Raw genomic sequence first — 27,096 nt, forward strand, 5'->3', positions numbered from 1 at the left:
CCCCTAGGTTCTTCATGACCTTTTTTTTTTTTAGATTCCATATATATGTGTTAGCATACGGTATTTGTTTTTCTCTTTCTGACTTACTTCACTCTGTACGACAGACTCTAGGTCCATCCACCTCACTACAAATAACTCAATTTCGTTTCTTTTTATGGCTGAGTAATATTCCATTGTATATACGTGCCACATCTTCTTTATCCTTTTATTACGCCAGCGATTCCCGCCTCCTCCTCCTCCATGAGAAGTGTACACTCCCTGCCCCCATGAGGTTGGGTTTGGCTATGTGTTTGGCTTTGGCTGGTGGAAAGTGAACACACATGTCGGGAGCAGCAGCTTTAAATGTGTTCGTATGGTTTGGCTCAGCCCCTTGCACTTCTGCACTCTGCCATGCAAAGAAGTTGCTCTAGGGAAGATGCTAGTCCAGAAGGAGGAAACACTGGAGCCCACTTGAACCCAAACCGCAGCCAGGTGCCCAGCCCAACAGTCCCATGAGCAAGAAATACAAGTTTGTTGTTCAAAGTCTTGGGGGCTGTAATTCAGCATTATTGAAGTAAAACTTGACTAATACATGGATGAACAGCCTTGAATCCATTGCTCATCTTTGCCAAATCTTGTCATTGAACTTATATTTGTTTCCAATTCTCTTTTGTTTTATGAAATCAACCATTTCAGAAACATTTGAGGGAGGGTCTTCTTGGTACCCTTCAGCAATCCCATCCATTCCCAAAGGTAACCACTATCATACAGTTAGTGTTTACCATACTCGTGTTTGTTTTAAACATATGCTATACATTTGTATATCTATAAACATGGTGGAGTATTGTTCTGTAGGTTGCAAAATTTTATATTAAAACCAATCTGTATGTATCCTCTGGGATTCACTTCCCCCAACACCATATTCCAGATTTACCGATGTTATACATCAGCTCTAGTCCATTCACTTGAACTATTGTAACACTGTCTGTATTTACCACAATTTATCTATTCTCTGTTGGTGGACATTTTAGTTTTTAAATATGAACAGTGTTGTAAAGAACATTCTTGTACACATCTTTGAGTAACTTGCTTTCCTTTAAGACCAACTTCTTTTTCTCAGTGGAATTAGTGGACTAGGAGTGGATGGCTGATTGAACTTCCACACATGCTATCTGCCAAGTCAGTTTAGCCAAGAGATGCTAGTGCCTCTGCTCCAGACTCTTGCTGGAGCTGCTGCCCAGGAGGAACGCATAGTGCCCATGGCCTTGGGCAACTCTGATTTCCACCACCGGCTTCTGGCTGTGGGACCAGTGCCCTGAGATTTGCTGGGAACATCTCAACGCACTTTCTACTGCTCTTTCCACATCTTACTCACCAATATGGTTCTTCACACTTTATCTTTTTGATCATTAAATAATTTTAAGTTCCTGGTCAGGACTGAAATGTTGGCAAGAGAGTTAGAAACAGAGGAGTGAGTGAATGAAGACTCTGTTAATCGGCCTCTTTCTTCCTCACACAGCAATTTTTCTAACAGATGCAATTACATTTGAGAGCTGCAGAGAACGGAATCTTATGTTTTATTTCTTTATTCATCGTTTTACAAATGGGATTCACTGTAAAAAGGAAATTGCCTTTGTGGTTCAGTTCTTCAGGCTGCAGTGCTCTGAGCTTCAGTTTTTACACCAGCTGCCACGGCCGCCTTATAACTGGTGGATAAGAACCAGCCAGGGAGGGAGGCTAAGAAATCAGGCAGAGTTCATTTAAATTCAATATATTTTTTATTCTTTGTAAATACAATGAGTACAACCTTTTAACTTCACAAATCAGTTAATTCACTTTATACAAGGAAAGTTTTACTCATCCTATAATAGTCCAAGTGCTGAATATTTTTCCTCAGTGCTAGTACCTAATAAATCAAAATGTGAAAAGTACAGCAGCTATTTTAAAATGTTTGTTTCTACATTTCCATAAGTAGAGATTCATACCAAAGGAGCAGCTTATAGTGTAGGACGAAGTGTGTGTGTGCACGTGCAGGCATTCAAAGCTTTACTAGAAACCGGTTTTCTGAAAGGCATTGAAGAGTCTCAGGCTGTTAGCATTGGATCAAGAAGCCCTTTAGCATCCATCTCCTTGAAGTTCCTTCTGGTCTCATGTCTCTGTTCATTTACCGTCTGGTGTGACTCGCGGAAACACGAGTTTGGACCCCCATTGCCTTTGGTTTCAGCACTATGTTAATGGGACAGCAGTCTGCCTCACTCCATCATTCATCTCCACTTTATTTGGTTTTGCTGTTTTTATTCATCCTCCCTCGACTTGTGTTCTTTTAGTAAAGCTCTTCTATTTTTAGATGTTATCCAACCTGAAGTCCTGGTGAGAATCTCATTTTCGTCCACCAATTCCTTTGACAAGGTTGCCTGGCCTATGGTATTAAGAAGAAGAAGGAGAAGGAGGAGGAGGGGGAGAAGGAGAAGGGGGAAGGGGAAGGGGAAGGGGATGAGGAGGAAGAGGAAGAAAGAAAGAGAAAGGAAGGAGAGAAAAAAGCAAATCTCACAGCATAAGCTACCTTTCACTTATTAACTCAGTTCTGAAGGCCACTTTATGAAGTAGTACAATAGAAGGGAAACTTTTGATAAAACTTTTGATTTAAAACCTAACCATTATTTTTAAAATAAGTTCTTCAACATAAGATAGTTCTGAAGGCTGCTGTATGATGTTACACACAGAACTATATTTGGTTACCCAACTTTATACGCTAAAAGGGAAAAAAAATGTTCTACTTATGTTTCAGCTGTTGATAGATCAGCCTGATCTTCCAGGTAAGAGGCAGAATGGCCTGGCCTGTGGCAACCCCGAATTCGGTCCCCTCCCAGGGCATGGTAGCAGTGAGTCCTCTCTGCTCAGGCGGTCCTCTTACACCCCCTTTCCTTCCAGGCCACCCCACCCTGGGTGAGGCAGCAGGTCAGAGCTACTGGAATTGTTTTGTGTCAATTGACATTTTTTCCTGAAGGCTACACATTCCCAGGTTTATGCTTCCTGAAGGGTTTGTTAGTTGAGGCTTGTTCTCCATGGGTAGAAGTTCATCAGATACTGTCCCATCCTGAAAAGTAGGGACTTGGAGAGCTTAGATATCACTGGATTTGTACATATCTGAAAGCAGTCTTGTAATTGGCACATTGCCGATCGTTTTTTTGAAAAACACTTCCTCTATGGTTGATGGACTAATAGAACGTAAAGCTGGCAAAAGTAACAGTAGTTTTCCAAAGCGACAGGGTTGAGTGGGATATCTGGAATAGGAGAAGCCATGAAAGCAAGGTAAGATCCATCACTAACAGGCTTAATATCTCATCCTTGAACACACACCATCTTCAGCTTAATTTCCTGATTCAGCCTCTTTAATAACATACTACAGAGTCCTAGCCAGGCACTACTGTCCCTGTTTTGCAGGTGGAATAATCGAGGCATGGAGAACATAATGACGCTGCCAAAAGCACACGGTGACTGTCTCCTCATTAGCACAGGCGTTGCAGTTTTTTTGGAGAAAAAATAATTTTAAGAAACATGGTACTAAGTTTAGACCAAATAATAAACTTAAGGTTGCCAGTGTAGAAACCAACCAATGGTACTGATGACAAAACTAGTGACAACATTCAATTTTCTGATTCTCAAGACTCCTTCATGAGGCTATTTCCCTCAAATAAAATGGATTCCTTTTCTAAGCAATTCTCTAAATTATTATTCAGGCACTATACTTAGTCACTCTCAGGAATAATTCCCTCCTTATTACACTGCAAATTAAAGACTAAGTTCTGTTGGCTGGCAGTGCCACCCAACTTTCATGTCAATGAAATTGGCATATAATTAAAGATGTGAGAAATTGCTGAACAATTTCCTCTCTTGATGTCCAACATGCATCTGTGCTCAGATGTGCAAGTTCAATTTTCTGCTGCCTTTAGATGCCTATAAGCCACCTCCTCGCTGCAGCCCTGATGCGTCTTCAGTCAACAGCTTGGAATCAGGTGTCAATACAGTCCACCAGGAGGTCTCCCTCCACTGACACAAACCACCCAAAAGACTGACCTCTGGAGACACTTATCTGTGACTCAGCCAGGTTCAATCCACGGCCACAGGTGCTAGAAACTGACAGATATCAATTCCTACACAGGAGTTAGGTGGCTGAACATTGAGTTTAACTGTCCAATAACCCCACCATGCAAACAGAGTCCAGGGGAACAACTTTCATGCTTGTCTCTTAGCTTTGGGCACAAGAGAGTCCCTCTCTTCAACCTGATATGAGGCTGATAATTCATTCTGGGCCTCTGAGGACCGCATTTGGCTCTTTCACTGCCCAGCTTCATGACCACCAATGGACAGGGACCACCAGACCACCTTTAATAATGTGGTATGGACACGGTGGAGGTCCTCTACATTTAAAAAAATACATAAATCCCACCTCTTACTCTACTTGCCAAAAACATCTCCTACGTTTCCTGGAAAGTAATCCCAAGACCCACGTCTCCCTTCCACCTTGGCCACTTACTCTCTTCAACAGCTCTGTTTCCCTTCTCAGGCAGGCAGAGGAGAGAAGGCCCCTGCAGTGGGTGGGAAGCAGTGGCTGCCTAAATAAGCCCCCACCGTGTCTGCAGCATCCACCCAACATGCTGAAGTTTCCCACAGTGAGAAAACACTGTGGGAAATAATTACTTTCAGAAAGGACGTATTTTGGTGACTCCATAGACAATTAACTCTTGATTTTCTGTGAGTAGATTATCCACTCACTTACTCACCCACTTCTTTTATTCTCTAGTTAGGAAGGGGCTGGTTAGTCAGTCAACACAAATTAAGTGTTTATTATATGTGGAGTACTCTACTACCCAGAAACAATAACCATGTGTATGTGTGTGTGAGAGACAGAGACAGAGAGAGAAGGAAAGAAAGAGAGGGGCTCTCTGACTGCTCAAAATTATTTTGTAGAGTATCTATGCCCTTGACTTCATCCATCAGCATACATAACTGGAAGTTTTCTTTCCAGGTGTAAGTATTCTGTGTCTGTCACAGATTCGGGTATTTGATTGTCAATTATATAGTTTATTATATATAACTAAATTATTTATTATTATATATAGTTGTTACACGTAGTTATATATAGTTTGTTTGAAATGCCAATTTCTAGCCCTCTCCTTATGTCCTAGATAATTAGAGAAATCACTTACCGGGCTGTAACAATTAGCTCAGTTTGCAGCTTTAACAATTAATGCACAATTAGCTCAGTTTGCCACATTAACTTCTCAATTTCAGATTTTATTTTTCTAGACAGGAAAGTGCTAGAGGAGAATGTTCGCTGATTTGAAGGAGCTAAGCAGTAAGGTATAGTCAGTTTTGTCACATGTATGACTCTAGATATTAATATTAAATTCTAGCTGTAGCTGATATCATGAAATGAAAGGCTCATGTCAAAGCAGATGTGTTCCTTCCATGAATAATTTCCTTGTTTTGAGGGTGACAGAGAAGTAGTATACTTGTCATTTCTCTAAAATAGACTTCTGTTAATTTGTGGTTTAACTCTCTCAGGTCGTCCTAGAAGCAGCTCCTGAAATGTCAGGCTCTCTCAGACTCTCCTTACTCCCTCTCTGGCACCTTCCATGGAACCTCTACCAGCCCCTCTTCTGCCTCCTATTGGTCCCCTTCTCTCCTGCTGGAATCCAAGAACTAGCTCACATGTCTTCTCCATCCATCAGACTTTCCAGATTTTTTTCTCACTCCCTCCAACTAGAATTCATCTCTCTCACTCCCTACTTTGCTTTTTCTCTTCCCTGGTCTGAGTTGGAGTAACACTTCTGCCTACTTCCTGTAATGATCATGGGTAGTATCTTGTCCTTTCTCGTCTTCCACAGTGCTCACCAGCCACCCTGCACAAAGTGAGTACTCAGCAAAGGCTTGACTGAATCAATACCTACTATCATGTTCTCCTGGTGTGATGTTCTTTATACCTTAAAGACTCTAAATGTCAGAGGTCAGTTATGATATACAATTTAGTTTTTAGTAGGGAAAAAGTGCCCAAATTAGGTACTGTTCCATTTTATAATTCTGAACAAACTTAAGTGCTTACTATATACATTCTGAAACTTAATGTGGATTTTAAATTTAAAACCACGGAACTTTAATTTGGAAAAACATACACAGGCTCTATCACTCATCACAGTTTCAGTGATATTCCATGGACAGGGAACAATTTGTTGTTGTTGTTAAACTCACATTTTACAAATTTACTTGTTTGTATACTCGCCCTACTTTTAGGGAAAATCATAATATGCTGGGTTGTAAGGCACACAGTAAGCACTCAATAGATATTGGTTGCTGTTGGCTATTGGAGATCTACTGTGAAGCCTAAAGCTTTCAGGAATAGGAATTCCGAAATCTACATTCAACGACTCTGGGACAGGGAACAGTTTTACTCATTAGTATTCAAAAGAGGATTTATAAAAGAAATAAGGAGATCCCTGCAGAAGTGGTATCATCCCAAATGACTACAGGTGACTTGGGGTTTCTTTGACCCCTTCAGTAATGGAAGCATTAACTGCCTCTACCCATTTGATTTAGTTACTCCCAGCATAGTGTCTATGGGTGATGTTGAGATGATAGAGACTGGTTTCCATGGGCTTCTCTTCAAGATCAATCTAGAGAATAAGTAAGAAGAGCAACTCTATTCTAACCCCAGATCTACTGCAGCCGTAACTTAGGAAGCTAGCAAGGTTTCACTGCTCTTTAAAAGCCTTGCTTTTTTCGTCTGAAAACGGAATCATAAAGTCTGTAGACCTCGTGGTGGATTTGCCCATTTGGTGGGCCAGGAGGAGCACTGCTGGAACCCCAGTGATGGAGAGTTTCTACAAATAGCCAAGAACAGCCTCTGTCAGTGGGCTTTGCTTGGCCAGAAGTAACATGACGGGTGCTATGACTCAAAATAGCTCAACAGATACCAATCACCAAAGCCAGACAGCAGTCATGATGGGGTTAAAGATGACCTCTTTAGAAAGTTCTCTGGTCCTTCTATTTGGGATTGGCATCCAAAGAAAGGCACTTGCCTTTTTTAAAGGATCATGTGACCACTCTCTAATATATCAACTAACATAACACTTCAGCCTTCATTTTTCACCTTTCTCACATCTGGGCCCATTCACCTCAATGCGTTTAGCTATATTGATGGATCAACTTGTTCATCCAGGAAAGGTGTAAGGTGTCTGGCAGTGCTTTCAGTTTTGTAATCTAATTTGATTTGCTCCTCTCACCTACCTTTCGAAATACGTGAGGACATAGATTCTAATTAAATTAACTGGCTTGGCAACAGGATAATTAGTCACAATGTTTGAACTGGCTTTTTGCTGTCTGCTCACACATTCACAATGGAAGCAATTTTCTTAAGTACATGTTCAAGGCAAACAAGGGTCACCTGGTATGGATGTAGCTGTTGAGAGTTAGCTGAGCCTCATCTTGAAGAGCTGCGATGGCGGCAGCATTCCGGAAACTTCTCAGTTCAGAACCACTGTGTGTAGGAACTAGAAATGAAGACCAGGAAATTGTGATAGGCAGCACAGGAAATGCAGATGGGGAAAGCACTCTCTGGAAGTGGATGGCCAGCAGAAGAACATGCAGGTTCCATGGCTATCGAAAATGGAGTCAGACTAAGAGTATCAGCTCTCTTGAAAACCATCACCTCTTTTTTGGACTTGGAGGTGCCTGAATTAGTGATGGCAAAACTGGGGAAGGAGAAGAGACAGCAGTTTGTGTCTGCTTACCAGCTTTGAAAGTGACGATGCATTTTAGACAGGCAAATTCAGTAGCATCTAACCGGAGTTGTCTAAACCGAGCCACCACCTCTTGTAAAGCCTGTATTTCAGATATGATCTTGTTCAGCTTCTGGGAATCTGTGTTGTCACCATTCATGCCTAGAATAAAAATATGCAATAAATGCTCTAACATGAAGGCATTTTCATGATTTAATATTGATTTTTGACAAAATCCTGCATATCAATATCTATTCAATTGTCACTCTAAGATATCTGATTCCATGTAAACTGGCTATATTGTATGAAAGTTAATATAAAATCTTCTCTTGGATGATAACAAACACAGTAATTTGCATTTAAATAACAATGCAAGCAGTCATGAATACAACAAAACAACATTATTTGCATTTAAATATAGATTTATAAATGACAGGTATACTCTATTGTTCAGCAGGAATTTGTTATTCTTTACATGTTGTTCTTTTTTCAGTAATGTATTTTTATGGTAATTTCTACAACAAAGTCATTAAATTGTGCAATTCTTACCAGATACAGCCAGTAGAGTGTTAGCATCAACCGGAATGGCCCATTGTGCTATTCCTAGAACAAACAGTTCTCTCCAAGCATCTTCCAAAAGCATCAGCTGTCATACAATAGATGTATAATATAATATAGTGTGTAATTTATAAATTTATAAACAATTTCAATATGTAAATTTCCATCATTTTAAGAAGTGTTTTAAATGCCTGTCCTGATAGTTTTTCCTCTGAATATTCTAGCTTTCCCTTATTTTCTCATATTTTCCTTTATTAAAAGGTGTCTATACTTAAGCACATGCATTTGAGAGTCAGCCATTCCAATTCCCCAAATTTTGCTTCCCTTGGAAAAGGGTTTACCCTTCTTGTTCTTGCATCCATTTGTTCCTGACCACCTAGAAACTTCTCAGGAGACCCAGGCTCTATGAAATGTCACCAGCAGCACAGCAGGCAGATTCCCCTCATAGAAAATGTTGATATTATCAGGGGTTGAGGATTCCAGACTAAGCATGCAGATGTGGGCCCCCATCTTCCTGGAGGGTTGAGCGGGCTGGGCTGGGAGAGCGATCACTAATTCCCAAGAGGCATGCAGGGAAATCAGGGTGTAATTATGTTAATCGGGTTTTGCTGAGTTTACCTCATCTCACTGCCTGATTTTTCTGAGACTCATAAGTGGACAGCATCAAGGTGCTTGTCATTTTCATTCTATTAAAATGTGCTACTGAATATTTAAAATGAAAATCTGGCTCCTTTTCGAAATTAATGTACTGGATTCCACTTCACTGCAGTTTGCTTGTTGTTGAGGGGTTTCCACCGAAGGGCTAAGTGGCAGACAGTAAGTAAATTTTGTTTGGATTAAATAGTCTACAAATACTTGTTTTGAGAAAAAATAGCCAACTTACACACACACACACACACACACACACACACACACACACACACACAGAGCAAATGGTCAGAGTCAACCAGGAAAGCTGGTCAAAGATAGAAACTAACCATCTTGAAAAATTTGTTTTTGAAAAATCTCTCAAAAAACAGTCAGTTCTGGATGTGAGAGGGTTTTCTTTTGAGAGCTAAGGGCTGAATTGTGAAGGCTTGTAACCAAAATCACAATTAGACCAAAAGGTTTAATTTTCAAAGTGCTTTATTTTCAGTTTTATTGCATTAAATACAGAAAATAATACTTTAAAAATGCAAGGTAAACAATGTCTAATTCTGAACATGTCTGAAAGTCCAGGCCATGAAAAAAAGAACATCCCATGCTAGAAGATTAAATGTTTTGAGCACATTGCCAGGGCTCTCTGTAGGAAATGTACTTCATATTAAGGGGCACTATTATGCTTTAATTAGGTATCAAATGAATTAAAGAAACAAATCCTTTGCTTTTGGAGCTACTTATTAGCCTTTTGGGAAATTTGTCATTAATTTCCATGAATGTGCTGGTGACAGCCAATTTTTGTGAACACTTCATTTTATTTCTTTCCCTTAAGGGCAGAAAAATTCTGGCAGAGGCCATTTCTGATATTCCTAACAACAAAACTTCTGAGTTTCGGTACGATGCAATTTTAAAGGCACATACTTTGTTTTCTCCCTCTTAATGTCATTTACAACCACAGGATTATGCACCAGACCTATTTGTTTACAAAAACTCTAAAAGCACTTGAAGAATCAAGGGAGGTGTGCAATGCACTCTTTAATCCTTCATGCTGATCAATCAGTGGCCAAAACTATGAGCATCACAATGGAAAATATAAAGCTGCAAATATAAAATAATGAGACTAGTTCCCAAAATCTTACAAGGGAATACTCTCATCACGTTCTATGTCTCTCAGTTCCAGTGTTCTTAAGAAAATATTGTTTTATTAACAATTTTAAAAATCATTAAGATTTTTAAAATTTGTGATTAAATTTGATGTTTCAATTAAACTAAAAAAAAAGATAATGGTCTTGTATATTTGTGTTTTTTTAGATCATATCCAACTTTCCTGAAATAACATAATTACATTTCTTAGTAAGGATTCCATAGCTAGCTATTTTGAACCCACAGCAAGAAGCTAAGAAAAATCATTTCCTACTGCTGTTAAGAACGGATGCCTGGCCTTGGTGATTTATCCAGGTAACTTCTAGTTTCATAAGACTGACTACTGTTGCTTCTTTCCCAACCCCCTTCCCCCAAGAGCTCAGCGCCCTCTTGGTCATACCTGGTCTTGCAAAGATAGCGTGGAGAAAGCTGGCACACTCTTAGCCCACTTGATGCTCATAAACAGAAGCCTGGCAGCTGATTCACACACTGACTCTGTGGCCACTTCATAGAGATACATTGGGGTCCCATTCACTTCATGGGGGTACTGGGTGGGGAAGAAAGAGAAACACCAGGGAGTAAGGAAACTGCAGCTTTGCAAGAAGAGCCAAATTTTAAACTTTCTAATTACACCAGTGAAGGAGATAGGAATATCTATAGAGTTTGGGGAATAATAATTGATGGGAGAGGCTCATTTCCACTCTTTGGCGGCCTGTTCCTTCAAGAGGGGCATCTGGCTTTTCTATCCCCTGCAGCAAATTTTCCCCAGGCTGAGCCAAGTGCCAAGCCTGTCTCCCAATTTAGACAAGAGCTTCTAGCATTTGAGTAAATAAAAATAGATGTGGAGAAAGTATAAATTAATAGGCATCCCAAACACAAATATGCATATGAGTATTTTTAGAAAGGATTAGTATATTATGGAAATATTTCAATTAGACATCTTAATCATTCATTGAGCATTCCCATTCATAACTGACGACATATTCATAACACTACTTTCCCAAGCTTATTATACACATCAAGGATAAGAAAGCAATATCAAATATTGTGTGTGTGCATGTGCCCAGGTATTTGGCTTCCCTGCAGTGTGGGGCTGCAGCTGGCCCTCCTCTGGGGGAGAGAGATCTGGAGCCCTTCTCGGCCTGGATTGGGGGCTTTGGGTAGGTACGAACTGGAAGCCTGGAAGGTAGTCCCTAGGTGGCAGCCTTTTGAGGTGGTTCTGACTATGTCCCTGCTAGTAGAGGCTCAATTCTTGTGTAAATTCATGCGGCTCAGAAGAGAGTACGGGGAGTGGGAAATGAAGCCAGGTTCTTCAAACTGTCCTAACAAGGTGAGCTCCACATTTCTCTCTTGCATTAGGGACCCATGGCTTTGCCCAAGAGATTAGATCCCTGCAGTTGCAATTCAGGAGCTCTTCTGCCAGCTGTAGGCAACTTCTTTCTTCTAAAAACAAACTCTGCTCTTCTGTCCTCCAGGAACACCTAGGCTGCCCTCTTAGTTCAGCCAGGGCTTTACACTAGGTGTTTTCTAAAGACACAGGTTCCTGGGCCCCACCTCAAATTTGCTGAAAGGGGGATGGGCCTAGGCGGCCACGTTTGTAGTCAGCTCAGAGAGTGACTTTACTGCACACTAAAATTTGAGCACCCCTAGCTCAACAGGGGAGAGAGGGAGGTCTAGAGCTCCCCGCAGAGCTCGGCGAAGCCCCGAGCACCCCGTGAGGTCTCTCTCTCTCCATCTTTTGGCTGAGCCATGCCAGCTGAGAAAGAATGGGCGCGCCCCTCTCCGCCCTCCACTCGGAAAGGTCTCGGGCCCAGCAAGGTCACTGACCTTGGGCGTGGGCTGAGCCAGGCTCACGAGGGTCTGCCGCTCAGGGGTGGCGGACACGGCGGCCAGCTCCAGGCCGTGGGGCTCCAGCTGCGTAACCGCGGTGAAGAATGCCGGCGCGGGTAGTGCTGCGGAGGGGAAGTGCGCGGCCGCCCCGTTCTCTTCCTTGTGTCCACGGAAGTATAGGGCCACCTGCTTGCGGATGGTGGACGTCCGAGGCCCCCGCTCATGCTGCACGGCTACAGAGACAGACAGACCGGCGCACGCCCGAGATCAGAGACTCGGTGACACTTAGACGCTGCCGCGCTCTCGGGCCAAAAGCTGCGTCTGGACAGGCAAGGGCACCCGGGAGGTGAAGAGAAGGAGGGAGAAGGAATGTGAGGGTGGAGGGCGCTCTGAGACCGTTTAACCCTGACACTGTTTGCATAAGGAAGCTGAAGCCGAGAAGAGCAGCCCGGCCCAAAGTGTCACACTAATACCCGAGCCTCAGGCAAGACTAGGTGTGTTCTCTGTCGGTTGAGGGCTCCTCCGCACCCAGGGAAGGTAGCAGGGAAACCAGAGACCCTCTGGGCAGGAGTAGCTAGGTCTCGACCGCAATCGAGGGTAGAGGGAGCATTGCGCACAGCTAGGCACAGCGTCTCTGCACACACTTTTCCCAATCCGCTCGACGACCACTCCCCCCCCCACCTCCATCCCCCGCCCCACTTGGAAATGCCGTTTGGCCTCCGAGGACCCCAGGAGAAAAGGACCCGAGCCCGGGTCCGCTGGGGAATGGGACGAGGGAAAGCCCTCTCAGAGTGTGCTGGAAGAAGGCAGGGGAGATGTGACAATTACCACCAACAGTTTAAACAAACAAATTAATTCAGGGCAATCTTCCGCTCGACGAGCTTGACAACTTGTCAATACACAAGTTCAACAGGTTGGACGCTCCCTCCTGCTTCCTGAGCCGCGGAGGAAGGAACTCTCCCCAATGGGCGCCGTACCTCGTGGAGATGCCACCCCGCCCAGGCCTCCGTCCGGGCAAAGCCCACTCGGCACCCAGTCCTGAGGCCCCATCCCTCCCTCCCAGCCAAGACCCCTGCCACGTCCCGGCCTGGGGCGCCCTCGCCAGGCCACCTCCGGGCACGAGCTTGGATTGCACTCTAAGCCCAAGAAGCATCCTGACGACCTAGTTCTTGCTGCGCGCCTTTAAGAGCCTTCTGGGAGCTGGGTGTCCGAGGCGTCACTCTGCCCCTCCAGCCCCTTTCTTTAGAACTAAGAGAAGGCCCTGAAAAAGCTCAGATCGCCACAACGGCCGTCCTGATTTTGTCATCTTGGTGAGTCTACAAACAAGGGGTGGACATTCCGCGTGTTCGTGTCTCTGCCCTTCCTCCTTCAACCCGTCTCCGAGTCCCCAAGATATCCTCTCCAGGAGACTATCCAGACAGCAAGACCCTGCGGGAGGCTAACAGGCTTAAGTCTGGCCACAAAAGGGCTGCAAGGAGAGGTGAGAAGAGGAATCAGGATGGGAGGCTAAGAATGTCACACGTGTGTCCCCAGCAGAGTGGAGGCCCCAGGAACGCTGGCTTCGTGGGTATGGTTGTGAGGCGCAAGTGTCCCACGTGGGCATGGGTCTTGCCCTGGGGAGTTCAGTGGGGTGGGGGTGGGGCTCATGCAGGGAGATGACTAAAGCCGGAGGCCAATTCCCAGCACCTGGAAAGAAATGCTCAGGAGATGATTTATATGCATAGGAGTGCCATTATTTTCTGTACACATAATTTACTTACTACTCAACCAACATAAGGATAAAAAGATGTACTAAGAATAGATTACCATCTTTGTTCATGTTGACTTCCAAACACTTCTTCAGCCGACACGCCCTGCACTGGTTTCTGTGTGTCTTGTCCACCGGGCAGCCTCCCTGGAACAGAGCGCAGGCGGTCAGCGGCCCCCAGGACCTTTAGACTGGGGACGCGACGCCGGCGCCGGGTCGGGGAAAAGGCGTGGAGGCGGGTACGGACCCCGCAACAGACCCCGGAGCTGCAAGCCTAGGTCCGCGAAACGCGAGGGCCTTGGGCACCAGCAAGGCCAGGAAGAGAAAGGGCTGGGATTCCCGGGGCTACTTCAAAAGGACCAGCCCCTGACCCTATGCAAGCGGACAAGAAGGAAATTCCTTCTCAAATCAGGTGAAGGGGCAGAGCTCCTGGTTTGCCCAGACTACGCTGCGTGGGGAGGAGCTCCCGAGGGGAACTTCCGCCAGGCGCAGAGGGGTTGGAGCGGGGCGAGACTTTTCAGGACCGAAGACAGCGACCTGCCCTGGAGGAGGAGGCCTTAGAGCTCTGCAAGGAGCAGGCTTGCCTGCCAGGACCCCTGCCACGTCCCCCTCCCACCAACTATTCTTTCCACTTTCAGGTCTTGATTCTACCTCTTTCTGTCACTTTCTGGGTGAACCCATTTATCCGTCAGATAAATATTTCCCATTATTCTCCACTCTCCTGTTTTCTCTCTTGCCTTTGTACTCAAAGCCATGCTTCTGACCAGCATGTTGAGAGTTGTCTTAAAGACTAGCTTTAGCCCAGATTCATAGAAACACAGCCATTCCTGGAAGGTGAGGCAGAAGCCAGAGTGGTTAGGAGGGCAAGGCTTACAGATGTGAGAGTGGGAAGGGAAGAGCCCAAGGCCTGGACAAATTCTAGAAATGCCCACCATGTAAATATGACCAGGAAGATAATGTGATGGACTGTCTGACAAAATGATAACATAGACTGAGAATATTAGCAAGATAACAGAAAAAAAAAGAGGCAATTGTGCCTTAGAAATACTTATCTGAGATGCATGAGAAAATAAATGTTTTATCCAATGCAATTTTCTGGAAAAATATTGGCCATTAAAAGAGGAAAGCAGAGAAAATTTCTAATGGAATTCACTCGATGTTAGGTGTTATTACTGAGAGAACATATACATAGATTCATAAAGAGTCATGTCTACATGTGTATTTTATACACAGTAAATACATAAGAAGTTTGGTGCTCTGTTTATACTACTTGCTACTTTTACATTTACAGTGGGAAGAAAGAGAATAAAATAAATGTATTTTTATTTTGTTTCATAATCTCAAAATTCATATACTCTGAATTTGGAGTAAGCATATCTTCTGAAATATCCCTTAGGAAAAAATTATATACTCAAACACACAGTTTTATGAGATCACACCCTCTGATTTAAAATACGTTGATTTATTTAAAATAAAGGTAGAGCAGAAGTTCATAATAATTTCTAAACATCCTCATTACTGTTAATAATAAATTAGAATGCTGTTTACCTAAGCTTAGAATAAAAGAGAGAAAGGAAATAAATTTTTTTCCTAATTGAATTCTTCAGGTCATCTTTGCTGGCCAGTGTAATAGCTCAATGTAAAGAGGTTTAAATAACTTATTATTAAATGCAATCATATGCCTATCCTCAAATGTTATCCTCCTAGTGTTCTGATAAACATACTAATGCATAATAGAAGTCTTCATTAGTTCTTAAGAGTGTCTTCAAATCAGATCAAATGTATATAAATATCTGGAGCCTGAGAGACAGATGCGCACCTCAGCTAAGTCCATTTATTCTCTGTGTAAGAAGAGGACCACCATGCCTGATGAGTCTATCAACACTCCTTTACAAGCACTTGGACTGACATCAATATGTTTGAATTGATAGCCAACCCCTTTGAAAATATCAGGCATAACATCTGAGGTTTTGATTCCCCAATTCTGTGCATTGCATAAAAGTAAAAGATAACTTAAGTAGAGGCCTGCTCAAGTCTGATGACCCACAGTAATCCCATATTCTTGTGGAGCTACTGGGATACAGTCCTGTGTGTATATAATGTGATGTGTCCATATGGTGAAGCGAGAAACTGATACAGAGCTATGGACCCAATTAAACAGGTAACAGGGCTGGAGAGTTCAAAATAACTTATCCAAATGCAGCATCTTCTTGTTCTTGTTTTTGTTGATAATCCAAATCTATCAGAAATTGGTATGAGCAGACATAGGTTCAGAAAAAGATAAACAATTCACTAGCACCAGACAATATATGTGTTTGTATATATGTGTATCATATATATTAATTAGCAAAAACGTTTTAATGTTTTGGTTACCAAAAGATGTTTTCTGATTACTGCGCTCTCCAGGATCTTCTTGGAAGTGGAGATGGTCACTTTGTATTTAGGGTCTGTGTGCCTGGCTAAGGAGAAGGCCAAGTGTGGGACCAAAAGGCTGATCTCCTAGGTTGAAATAAACGTACTACTGAACTGGAAACTGAGTCAGGGGGAGGGGTCTGCTCACTCTTTCAGGAAGCTTTGGCTCACACTCAACCCATGCCCCTACTCCTCTGTCTCTTTGAGACAGTTCTGCCTGCTCAAGATCAAAACAGAATCAACCAGGCACCTCTTCGAAGCAGAGAAAGTGAAGATATGGGGGCCGTGGAGAGGCTCCCAGTTTCCTTCCTTGGGCACCTTCTCTTCTTGCTCACTCTGCCCTTTTCTGACAAGGCCCAACTAAAGTCACATGGGTGCTGAAGCCTCACTGCCCACTACCAAGCAGCCCTGCTTCTCTGAAGTTGAAGGCACAGCCCCTCATACAGCACATCCTCTCTGTTCCAACTGGCCAACACTCACTTCGCTGACTGAAATGCCCTGTGCCTTTCACTTCTGCACGGACAGACCCGGGTCAGAGCACTGAGCTTAGGTGCTGCTAGGAATGGGACTGGGGTGGCAGTGACATAAAATAGCCCTTTTACCTGCCTGCACTTGTGGTTTAGATCCTAAAGTTCCTTAGATCCCCTGGGCTGGCTTTATAGTCACTGGGTGTGGGCCTTACCCAGTGTCAAAATCTGTCAGAGGATTAAAAAAAAGGGGGGGGGGGTATTGATAGGGGGTGTAAGGAGATGCTAGGACTTCAGCTTTCCTCCTTCAAACTCAGCTCTCTTCCCTTGCCTCTTTCCGCCTTTCCCAAGCAAAAGGGCCACTGAGAGTTGAGGCAGGAATGAGGGGAGAGGAAAGGAAAGGTCAGGGCCTGGTCTCTCCTCAGCAGCTTGGAAACTCAGAGGAGGCCTTGGCACAAACAAAGGAAGGGGAGGCGGCAGAGGGGAGCCGGGCAGCGTAGCCCTGCTAAGGTACCTGGTTTCCAGATTTGCAGACATACGTCCTATTCCTTCGGATACTTCGTTTGAAAAACCCCGAGCAGCCGTCGCAGGCGTAGACCCCATAGTGTTTCCCCGAGCTGCGGTCGCCACACACTTTACAGGGGATATCTAAAATACGGCCTGAAATCGCAGGAAAGACAGGGAAGGGGGGATGGGGTGAGAGAGAGAGGAGGGCGGAGAAGAAGGAGGAAAGGGGAGAGGGAGAGAGAGATGCTAAGCAATCTGACCTCTGAAGGGATTAGCACCGAAGCTGCGGTAAAAGCAAATAATGAAGTGATTTTATAGCCAAACTTTTTTTCCTTGAGCAAGTGTCAGTTTCCTACAATGAGCATTATTCATGCACCGCTACATGTATTTGGGTCTCCTCTAATCGCCGAAACCCATTTTGGAATAAAAGATTACAGCAGGCCGGGGCGGCAGCACGGCCGCCGCTGCCTTTCTGCTCCGCGGAAAGTTTGGCCGCCTCCCTCTCCTGCTCTTGCATTTAACAGAGAAAGTTGTTAGTGAGCGCGCGAGGAGACAAACTTGAAATGTAAAAGGGAAAAGAAGAAAAACAAACACGGCTGGAACCAGGGATGGCAGCTGGAAGGCAATCGAGTTTTCTCTGAGCTGCCGGGCGGTTGTTATTATTAGGATTATTATTGTAATGCTAATACTAGGATTATTAATGATAATAAGGGTAGTGGTAATTGCCCAACTTTCACTTTACCTATTTAAAATAATGCTTGATGGATCGCTTTTGAGAAATAATTTCTTTTAGGAAAAAATTTTTTTCCTCCCCAAAGTAACCAGCACCGAGGTAGGCAAGTAGGAGGAGAGTGTTGTAAGTATGTCGATTCCCTGGCAGGTTAGGGTGGGACGGCACCCCTCCACCCCGACTCCCCAACGTCTTCCCCCTTAAAGCCCTACCTTCTCACACTAGATCCTGCGGGGGTCCCTTGCTTTCTGTTTTTCCACTGCTGTCTGAGGCTGATTTTTTCAAGGATCTGACTGGTTTCCCTAAACTGCCCCCACCCCCAGTGGCCTCGACAGTCACCTGACTTAAGAGAAATCGCCTTGGAATCCCCTCTAGCCTGGGATGGCCGAGGCCCCTATAGGAATGTTAGGGAGAGGGTAAAATTCGAAAAGTTATAAGGGAGGGAACTATTTTTCTATAAGGTTCAAGGGTCCAACAAGCCTTAAGTGGCTCATAAGAACTTTGAAATCCTTCGTGCAAAAAAAGGGAGTATTAAATAGTTAACTTAATTAATACTTTGATAATGATGATGATGATATTTAACAATACTAGTTAATAATTAACTTCTTTACACTTAATGTTCCCTTTGCTACCGGCCCGAAGGCCTCCAGTCTGGGCCCCAGCGGCCTCCGGCTTGGCCTCTGTGAAGCTGGCACCTGGTTCCCGGAGCGCTCAGGTTAGGGACCACGATTAGGCTGGGGTGATGGGAGGCAAGGGGGAGGACGACTGGGCCAGGGGAGTAGGGGAGGCGAGGGCGCCGCGCAGGAAGGGCCCGAGGCCTCAGGGTGGAAACTCGCCGGTGGATTCCGAGGCATCCGGCGGGCGCGCACCCCCGACCGCGGCCGTCGAGGAGCTGCAGGGGGTGGGGGCGGGGAGAACGCGGGCGGCAGGGTTGGGGAGGGGGGTTTGGTAACCACCGGGCTCGGCCCGGGCAATTACAACCCCGCCGTAGCACCTGCCTATAGAGCCACCAGTGACCCGTCAAAAAAAGTAGCATGGGAATTCGGATGGCGACAAAGGGCGGCGGGGGAGGCGCGCGGCGCGGCGACCACCGCCTCGGCGACCCCTCTCCCGCAGGGTGGGAGGAGAGGTTGTGCTGGGGGAAGGAGGGGGTTGTAGAGAGCCAGGGGAGGCCACATCGGGTTTTGTCCCTCACCCCCTCGGACCTGTCACTGCGCCCAAGGGAACTCAACGGCCGCGCAGCAGCCGCCCTCACTCTGAAAAGCAGTAAACTTGGTTTCCATATTTTGCAACCATTCTCCTCTGCATAACGCTCTGGCTGAGCTGGGGTCGGTGTTTGGGGTCCAGCCATCCTGTCGTCCCAGCTGTCCTCCTCTTCCCGGTGGCAGTTTTGATGATGCCAAGATGAGCTAGCGGGAGGAGCAGTGGTGGGGGTTCTCTTTCCCGTCCCCCCATCCAGACGGGAGGCCAGGGACATGCATCTCTGGAGAACCCCGACGGGGTGGAGGGAGGACCAGTTAGGGGCGGGCGACGCTACTTGGGCTCCAGGGGCGGGGCTCCTAGACCATCGGCCCCCCGGGGCCGCCAGGGCGGCAGGTCGGCTCTACCCCTGCCCAGACCTCCAGGCCGAGGCTCCCGGGGCAGATTAGAGACAGGCGTACCCACCTGGGGCGGGGCACACAGGGGAGGACGAGAAAATTCCGGGGCAGAGCGGGTGTGCGCCTCAGACTCCGCCACCCAGCCACGTTAAGGTGACTTGGGTCACGAGACAAGCTGGTTGACCCCGTTGCAAAGCTCCCCTCATTTAGCAAGTCGAGCGAGCTCCGACGTGAGGCAGGCGGGAGTTTCCTGAGGCTGGAAAACCGTTCTTAACTTCCCTCGCCAGGGGGTCCCCTCGGGGCTTTTTGTGTGTCATAATTGCCTAAAGATATATGGCAGCTTCGATTACTGTAATTACCATCAGAGGCTGTTGAAAGAAGTTAGTCTGGGCTGCAGGGGTGACTGGCCGGGGTCTTGTTACCACCCAGGCGGGTCTCCCGGGTGACATCGCTCTGCTCTCCAGCTGTGCGAATCCGAGCAAGGCGGGAGTTGCAGACCTCGCGGCCGGGCTCGGCCCTGACCTCGCCCGCTGCGCGCCGACCCCATCGCTGCTCGGGGCCCTAGGGCCGCAGGCCTGGGCCCCGCTGCCGCCACCGGTCTGGAGAAGGCCTGGATGGCGCGGCGCCGCGCCGCGGGCGGGGTCTGCTGTTCTGCGGGCCTGAGAAACCCCTGCGGAGGCGTCCGGACCTGCGTCGGGCTCGAGGCTTAGGAGGCCCAACTCAGGCTCTTGGGAAGCTGGAAAGCTCCAAAGTTTCCCCAGTGTCATTCTGTCTTTTTTCCTAAAAGTCCGAACGGTCCGCCTGCGTCCTAGTCCATCTACAGCATGCGGGCGCGGTCCCCAGCGAACCCAGTTCGCGCCCGCCCCTTCCCTCACCTCCGAGGCCTCACTTTTCAAGGCTCCTCAACCCCGGCGACTGCGCACCCCAAGTGGGCGAGGGGTCTGAGGCTCCTTACTTCCAGGGAAGGAGGCGAGGACCTGTCACAGGGCAAGCAAGGACCGAGGCCTGCCGAGGCCTGCCGGCTTCAGTTTTAGCGGTAGAGGCTCGGAATGCACCAGGAAGGCTTTCCTTCTGCACCTCCCGGGAAGGACACACACACGCCAGAACATGGGCCACAAAAAATATGCGAGCTCGCCTCCTTTCCCAGAGATTCGAACAGCGAGGGCCAGGTAGGCCCGAGGCTAACTGGAAACTCCAGTCCTCCGCCAGGGTCGGCTCTGTTTCGGGCGGCAGCTAAGATTCCTCCTCTCCCCTCCCTCCGCCCTAGTTCCAAACATTCCTCCTTTTTTCTTCTTGTTCACGTTCACTTTAATTTTTAAAATGGCAGCGCCCAAAACCAAAACAAACGGACAAAGTAAAAACACAACCCACTTTTTGGGAGGGCGGGGAGGAATTGCATCCCACTCAAGTGGGACTTCATTATCAGTCCTCAGAAGTATCTCGGACTCTCCTAACTTTCAAAGACTCGGGACAATGAGCGGGAGTGAGGGGAGGGGGTGTTTGAGGAAAGCACAAGCGCCAAAAATGCTATAAGCGAAAACGACAAGGGCAGCGGGAGCACTCCGGGATGTGGGGACTTCAGCAGCGACCACCCCCAGCCTTGGACCCTGGAAACCGCAGCCCCGGGCCACCGGAAGGCGGGAACAGAAACGCCGCATGGAGACCCTGGCATTGCGGCCGTGCCGGCCCAGCGCCGGCTCTGGCCTGCACATTCTCAAGGTCCGCAGGCAAGGTGCACGCAAAAGCCCTCGCACGGACACTCAGCCCTGCACTTCGGCGTCTAGGGGCGGTTAGAGATCAGCCACGACTTGGCGTTCCATGGGAGAGCCTCCAGCTAAGCCGGGTTAAGGAAGGAGAGGAGCGCGCGGAGGGGAACAGGCCGCACTCTCCTACCTCTGCCGAGCTCCCGCTCGAAAACTCCTTGGGATTAGGGATTTGGTCCTCTCTTTGCTAGAGCGGTTCGCCATACTTTAAATTCCCCAGTTATGACCTACGCGGATTTAGGATTAAGGAAAATGTGACTTTTAAATTGTTTCTGCTTCCCAATTTGCAGGATTATTTGAAATAGCTAGAAAAGGGGTGCAAAGCATTCCATTCAAAATCCGCTTTGCGCAAAGTTGCTTTTGCGCTTTGGAGCTCGGAGTTTTGAGCGAGCGTGTTATTGTGCTGCAGCCTGGGGCTGCGGCCTAGTTCCCGCCCCCGCCACCTCCTCCCCCTCTTCCCCGCACCTGGCGGCTAAGTGGAGGCAACTCGAGGGACTGCTGGGCGGCCTGGGTCGCAACCTTCCCACCATACCAGAGAAAGGGGGAAATCAAGCAATCCAGAGGTAACGAAATTGTTCTTCCCTCACCACGAAAGGCACTGACTCATGGTCTACAAGGAGCTGGGCCAAAGCGCACACACCGCTGGAGTCCCTCTCCCAGGCTCGGCGTCTCGGAGATCGGAGCAGGACCTCCCTGGCCACCCCGCCCGCCCGTCCGTCCCAGCCTGCGCGCCTGAGCCCCGCGGCGGCCCGATAGGTACCCACTTGTTGATCCGGCCGGCTTGCTCATGCTGGCGGTCCCGGGGCGGAGCGGTTGGTGGGCGCTGCCCGAGTCCCGGCCGGCAACGCCCGCTTCGCCGCCGGGCGCCGCCGCTCTCCAGCCGCCCTCCAGCCTGGGAGGCTCCGGGGCCGGACAGGTGGGTGTCGGTTGCGCGCTGCGCTGCTCCCCGGGCGCTCAGAATTCGTTCCACAGTGGAAAATTAAGCATCCTTAAGTTTCTTCCCGCCTCTTGCAAAACCGCAGCTGCTGGGAATGTTGCTTGGTATGGACACAGGCATGTACAGACAAATGGAGAGACGGACAAGCAGATCGAGGGAGAAGGAAGGACAGGCAAGAGAAGGGTATTGAAGAACAGAGATGGAGACACGAAAATGGTCTTTCTACGAAGCAAAAAGGGCAAAATTCCTCTCTTTCCCCATTCCTGTCTCTCAGTCTTCAGTTCCTCCCTCTACATTAGGCAGGCAGAGTGTGGGCAGATCTCTACAGACCGCTGCTCTTTTACGGAAAGAAGGGAAACACAACCGCAGTCTCAGGCAGATGGGCTCCGCGCTGCCCAAATCCGAGCGCGGAGTGGGAAAAACTAGATTGCTGGGAAGTCTTCCGAGGGAACAGGAGGCCAGCTCCCGGTTTCCGGGGAGAGCCGAGCACGCAGAGGCAAAGGGTTCCCGAAGTTCATTACCCCGTGACTTTGTGCCTGTCGCTGCGGACTGGGTCCCCTGTAATATCTCCAGAAGCGCTCTGACAGGCAGCCACGGGGAGGGGAATAGGGCGTCCCTGGCCCACTTAGCTTTTCCCCCAACTCCTGGCGGGGTCTGACGTCAGCCATGTGCGGGGAGGGGATGGAAAGAGGGAGGGGGTTAAATGCTAATGATATTAATGAACCTCCAAGCGGCTCCCAAAGAAAATGCAGGCGCTCTCGGAGCTGAGGAGTTAAGAGTGTGAATATGGGAGTGTGGCTCTGTGCGTGCGAGATGGTGAGGACGGTGCAGCTCTCGTAATAAAAATGAATTATTATATTTCATGGCAAGGGGGAAGGGGAGGGGAGCTGGAGCTTTCTCAGAACGCTTTCCCCCTTCTCTCCAGAGCGCCAGACAGATTCGTGGAAGAACTGGGTGGCTGTGTGTTTGTGTGTGATTGTGCGCGCCGGATATGGCCATGTGAGTTGGTTCATTCTTGGTCTCGTGCCCCTTCTGTTGGGTAAAACTTGGATCTGGTCCAAGGTGAGTAATTATTCATTTTGCAACTATCTACGGAACGTTATAGGCGAGGACACTGTGTGCGTATTTGGGGCCTGGATGGGGTTTGCCGGAGGCTCCGCGTTCCTGTGGCCTTCGCGCTGTCCACTTGGGAACCAGCCGCCAGGAGGGTGCCGCGGGCTTGCCGAAGTAAAGCCCATCCGGAGCAGGGCGAAGCTATTTCGCCTCCATTATTTCTGCACTGGAGCGGCTGGAGGGTAGAGCTTTCCCTCCCGCTGCCCGTCCCCAGCGGGCTTCGCTTGCCCCCCACCCCCCCAATTCAGGGTCCAGGGATTCTGGAGAGCTCCCTCCCCCGCCTTAGCCCCCTACTCCTCCTGCCCGCCTTTCCCGCGATTCCTGTGCTCTCTCCTGCCCTGGATCCTGTACCGCGCTGGGAGAGCGCACGCCTAGAGAGCGGTGATCCCCGATCTCTAAGAGATTAATTCTTACTAAAGCTCTCCCAGCAGCTTGAACTTGTCGAACAAGAGCTTGCCAGCCTCACCTCCTGGCGTGGGCTTGGCCAAAGGTCAAGGGTCACACCTCCTGCTCTCCCGCCCTCCGCTCAAGCTCTGGGGGAGGTGAACAGATACTAGCACGCCGCAATTCTATCCGCCCGCTCCCGGTCCCACTTTCTCCAGACTCGGTGTCAACCCGGGCTTTCGATCAGAGTTATGTGTGTGCAAGTGAGTGCTTGCGTCCCCCGGACCCTCGGAGGGCGCCGCAGTTCCTCGGCCCCGGAGGTTCAGCGGGGCAGGCTGTGCGCTCCTGCTGGTGGCCGCAGCACGTGACCGCAACTTTCCGCAGCGGCCTGGGCTGGGCCTGGAGCCCCCCCCCCCGCGCACGCCCCGCACCGGAGCCCGCGTCCTTGCTAGTGCCGCGCAGCGACCAGGACTCGGGCCTGGGGACACTCGGAAAGAGCAAGAAAGGGGACAACTACCTCCCAAGTTATCCCTCCTCGGTTTTTCGAAGTGGGACGAGATCAGGGAAATGTGGAACAAAGCCACAAACCTGAGGGGTTTTTTAGGAGACAGGACAATAAGTCAACATTGTTGACAACCAAGTTGGGCAGACTTGTGCTCAGCTAGCCCTGCCCGAGACGTGGTGCAAACTCGAACTCCGCGCCTAGAAAAGTATATGATTTCCCGGCGGCGTTTGAGAAACACAGTTACTGTGCCATTTTGGAGCCTGGGGCTCCGGCTTCCGTCAGAGAGACACTTGCCACCACCCCCACCGCTACCACCATCACCACCGCCACGTGGACGCAAAGGGGGCGCTTGGTTCAGGCCTAAGAACTTTAGAGTCCAAATAATTTATCTTGGTCAAAGATAAAGGCCGGTGTGGAAGACTAGGCCCGGGTCTGTCTCCAGGGGAAAAGTTTAGGAGTCTGTGGCTAGGAGACCTGGAAGCCGCTGTGCAGGTGCCAGGGCTTGGAGGTAGGAGGACTATGGTTCTAGAGGGTCCAAACCACCGGTTTCCCTACTCCAGACACTCTCGCCCTACTGACTCAGTTGTAGGCACCAAAACTTGTGGAAAATACTCCCGAGGTTTACCAAGTTGTCTCAAAGTCAAAATGGGAATATCCCTTCTTACTCCCGCCACCACTCTTGAATCAAGCAGGGTGGCAAGAAGAATTCCACTGAATAGAAACACACACACACACACACACACACACCATCCAGCCCTGGCAAAAGACACAACATGCGCATACACACCCACAGCATGTTCTGCCCGCCTGGCTGTAATTATGCGCGCGCTTTGCATAACTCACAATGCAGTTCTGAAATCATCGTGATGACTTTCTGGCATGATTGGTTCGGTGGCAACGGCAGCTACAAGATCCAGGGTAGGCGGGAGGGGCTAGGGCCCAGCTGCCCACCAGGTCCAGGAGGAGCCTGGCACCAGTGTCCGATGGCTTCTACTCACTGGAAGCTGCTGCAGGACACAGGGACCTCGGATCTAAGGTGTAAGAAACTTGGGACTCTTGTGGTTGCAGCTCAGAGAAGAAAGACTCTGCAAGGTAGGGACTGTTACTTTTCATCTTCCTATCCATAGGCTCGAGCACGCTGCCTGATTCATAGTAGGTGCTGCATAAACATTGGGCAAATGAATGAAGGTGAATGTCGCCTGCAGATTTCCCAAGTAGTCACTGGAGGTACAGCAAGGCTAATCACTGGAAGCCAGGAGGTGGGGCTTCAGGCTCTGTCCCAACTAGCTGTGTAAATTTGGGCAAGTGACTAGACCTCTGTGGGCTCCAGATCATTATCTGTAAAATGATTAAGTCCTGTTCAACCTTAACTTTCAAAGATTTTTCCTGTGAGTCCACAAAGAGAAGTGATTGATAAGGGGCAAATGCCATGTATCTCAGAAATACCTTTTAACAGAGACAAGATATTAAGTTCAAGGATGAGTTTATAAACTTGGTTGGGAAAGGGTGTGACCACACCCCAGAGGTTCTCAAGCCTTTCTGACCAGGTCCAAACATAGCCTCTAGCATTGTCTTTATCCTCTTGTGAGTATGGAGTTCTCAACCAAAACCAAAGCAAAAAACACAGGGAAGACATCTTTTATCACAGGATGTTTACATTTTGGTCAAGGAGATAAGAAATAAGACATTCAGAAGGATGATGGAATCTAGGGGTCTCTCTGTCCATCCAGCAATCCACCCCATTCATCAAACACTGAGCACCCACTATGTGCCAGAGATTAATGACATGACCCCTTTCTCAAGGAGTCTACAGGGAGAGCAGACTCATAAAAGGTCATAAGTGCTTTGGACTGGACTAAAACACAGGACATTCTGGAAAAATATACAAGGGACCCTAAACCGGTGTGGAGTTGGGAAGGCTGTCAATGCCCTTGGAAAACTGGTTATATGTTAGGGGAATCTACTGCCTCTGAAAACTGTCTTCTAGTATAGCTCACTCTCCTGCTAATCCTCTTTCTCATCCATTTAAAAAGGGAAGTAGAAAAACAGAAATAGACTCACAGACGTAGAAAACAAACTTATGGTTGCTAAAGGGGAAAGGAAGGGGAGGGATAAATTAGGCATTTGGGATTAATAGATACACACTACTATATATAAAATAGATAATCAACAAGGACCTACTGTATAGCACAGGGAACTATATTCAATATCTTGCAATAACCTATAACGGAAAAGAATCTGAAAAAGATTATACATATATAGCTGAATCACTTTGCTGTACACCTGAAACATTGTAAATCAACTATACTTAATTTTTAAAAATGTTTTAGAACAACAAAAAAAGGGGGGAAGTAGAGTCCTGTGAATTAGATTGCACGAGAGAGGCAGGGGTGCAGGACACCTCTCTAGCATCAGATTATTTGGGTCTGACCTCTAGATCTCCATTCACTTAGCTTCCCTAAAAAACAGTGCCATTTTCTCCATTAACTGCCCCCTCCAATATTCTAAATTAAAACAGTAAAGGAGAAAGGAAAAGCTTTCCCATCAGCAAGCAGAGCTAAAGTTGGTGTGGAACAGAGACTCCCCTCCCCAACCAGTGATCAACCCCCTCTCAGAGGCTATCCTATCTCTAGAGATTCATTCCTTTAAAATTCCCCTCACCTCAAGGACAAGCAGGGTTGAGAAATACCCAGACCCAGAAAATGTCTGGCAAAACCTACCAGTTAAGGTTGCCTGAGGTTTGATGTTCAGTTTCCAAAAGACCCTGACACAAGTTTTATTTGTTTGTTTACATGAAGGAGAAAGTTGATTTTCATTTGCTTCCAGGTCATAAATCAACCTATACTTGCTTGTTGCTTCCCCAGTGGATGGGGAGTGAGAGAGAAGGTGGGTCATAGAGCAGAGTGTCCAGCTCAAAGTAGGTGCTCAGTGAGGGCTCACTAAGTGAATGCAAGAAGCAGTCTCACCAGGCTTGCTCCTGAGTCTGCTGTGGATCTTTCTACAAGT

At 47.7% G+C, this 27,096-nt stretch overlaps 1 protein-coding gene across 2 annotated transcripts; it reads right to left on the minus strand.

Moving 5' to 3' along the window:
- Nucleotides 1-1,738: 1,738 nt before the first annotated feature.
- Nucleotides 1,739-22,856, minus strand: NR2E1 (nuclear receptor subfamily 2 group E member 1). Of its 2 annotated transcripts, none has more exons than XM_082475383.1 (9): nt 21,916-22,856; nt 17,068-17,213; nt 13,734-13,821; nt 11,925-12,160; nt 10,498-10,644; nt 8,307-8,403; nt 7,770-7,919; nt 7,424-7,529; nt 1,739-2,398 (listed from the first exon to the last, which is right to left on the minus strand). In XM_082475383.1, the coding sequence occupies exons 1-9, from the start codon at nt 21,938-21,940 to the stop codon at nt 2,359-2,361; spliced, it is 1,035 nt and encodes a 344-aa protein (XP_082331509.1). In that variant the 5' UTR covers nt 21,941-22,856; the 3' UTR covers nt 1,739-2,358. The 2 variants fall into 2 exon arrangements, with proteins under 2 accessions (XP_082331509.1, XP_082331508.1); XM_082475382.1 differs by having other exon boundaries at nt 1,739-3,263; nt 21,916-22,854.
- Between the last annotated feature and the right edge of the window lie 4,240 nt (nt 22,857-27,096).

The sequence above is a fragment of the Balaenoptera physalus genome (genome assembly GCF_965194825.1).
Source record: "Balaenoptera physalus genome assembly, chromosome: 9".
Taxonomy (NCBI): Eukaryota; Metazoa; Chordata; class Mammalia; order Artiodactyla; family Balaenopteridae; genus Balaenoptera; species Balaenoptera physalus.

Bases quoted from the DNA above. Each gene is read 5' to 3' on its own strand.
- NR2E1 (XM_082475382.1), bottom strand. From the start codon at position 21,940: ATGAGCAAGCCGGCCGGATCAACAA. The intron at 7,920-8,306 runs GTAAGAATTGCA...TTTTTATTCTAG, and splicing joins CACTCTACTGGCTGTATCTG to GCATGAATGGTGACAACACA. The intron at 7,530-7,769 runs GTAAGCAGACAC...CTTCATTTCTAG, and splicing joins CATCGTCACTTTCAAAGCTG to TTCCTACACACAGTGGTTCT.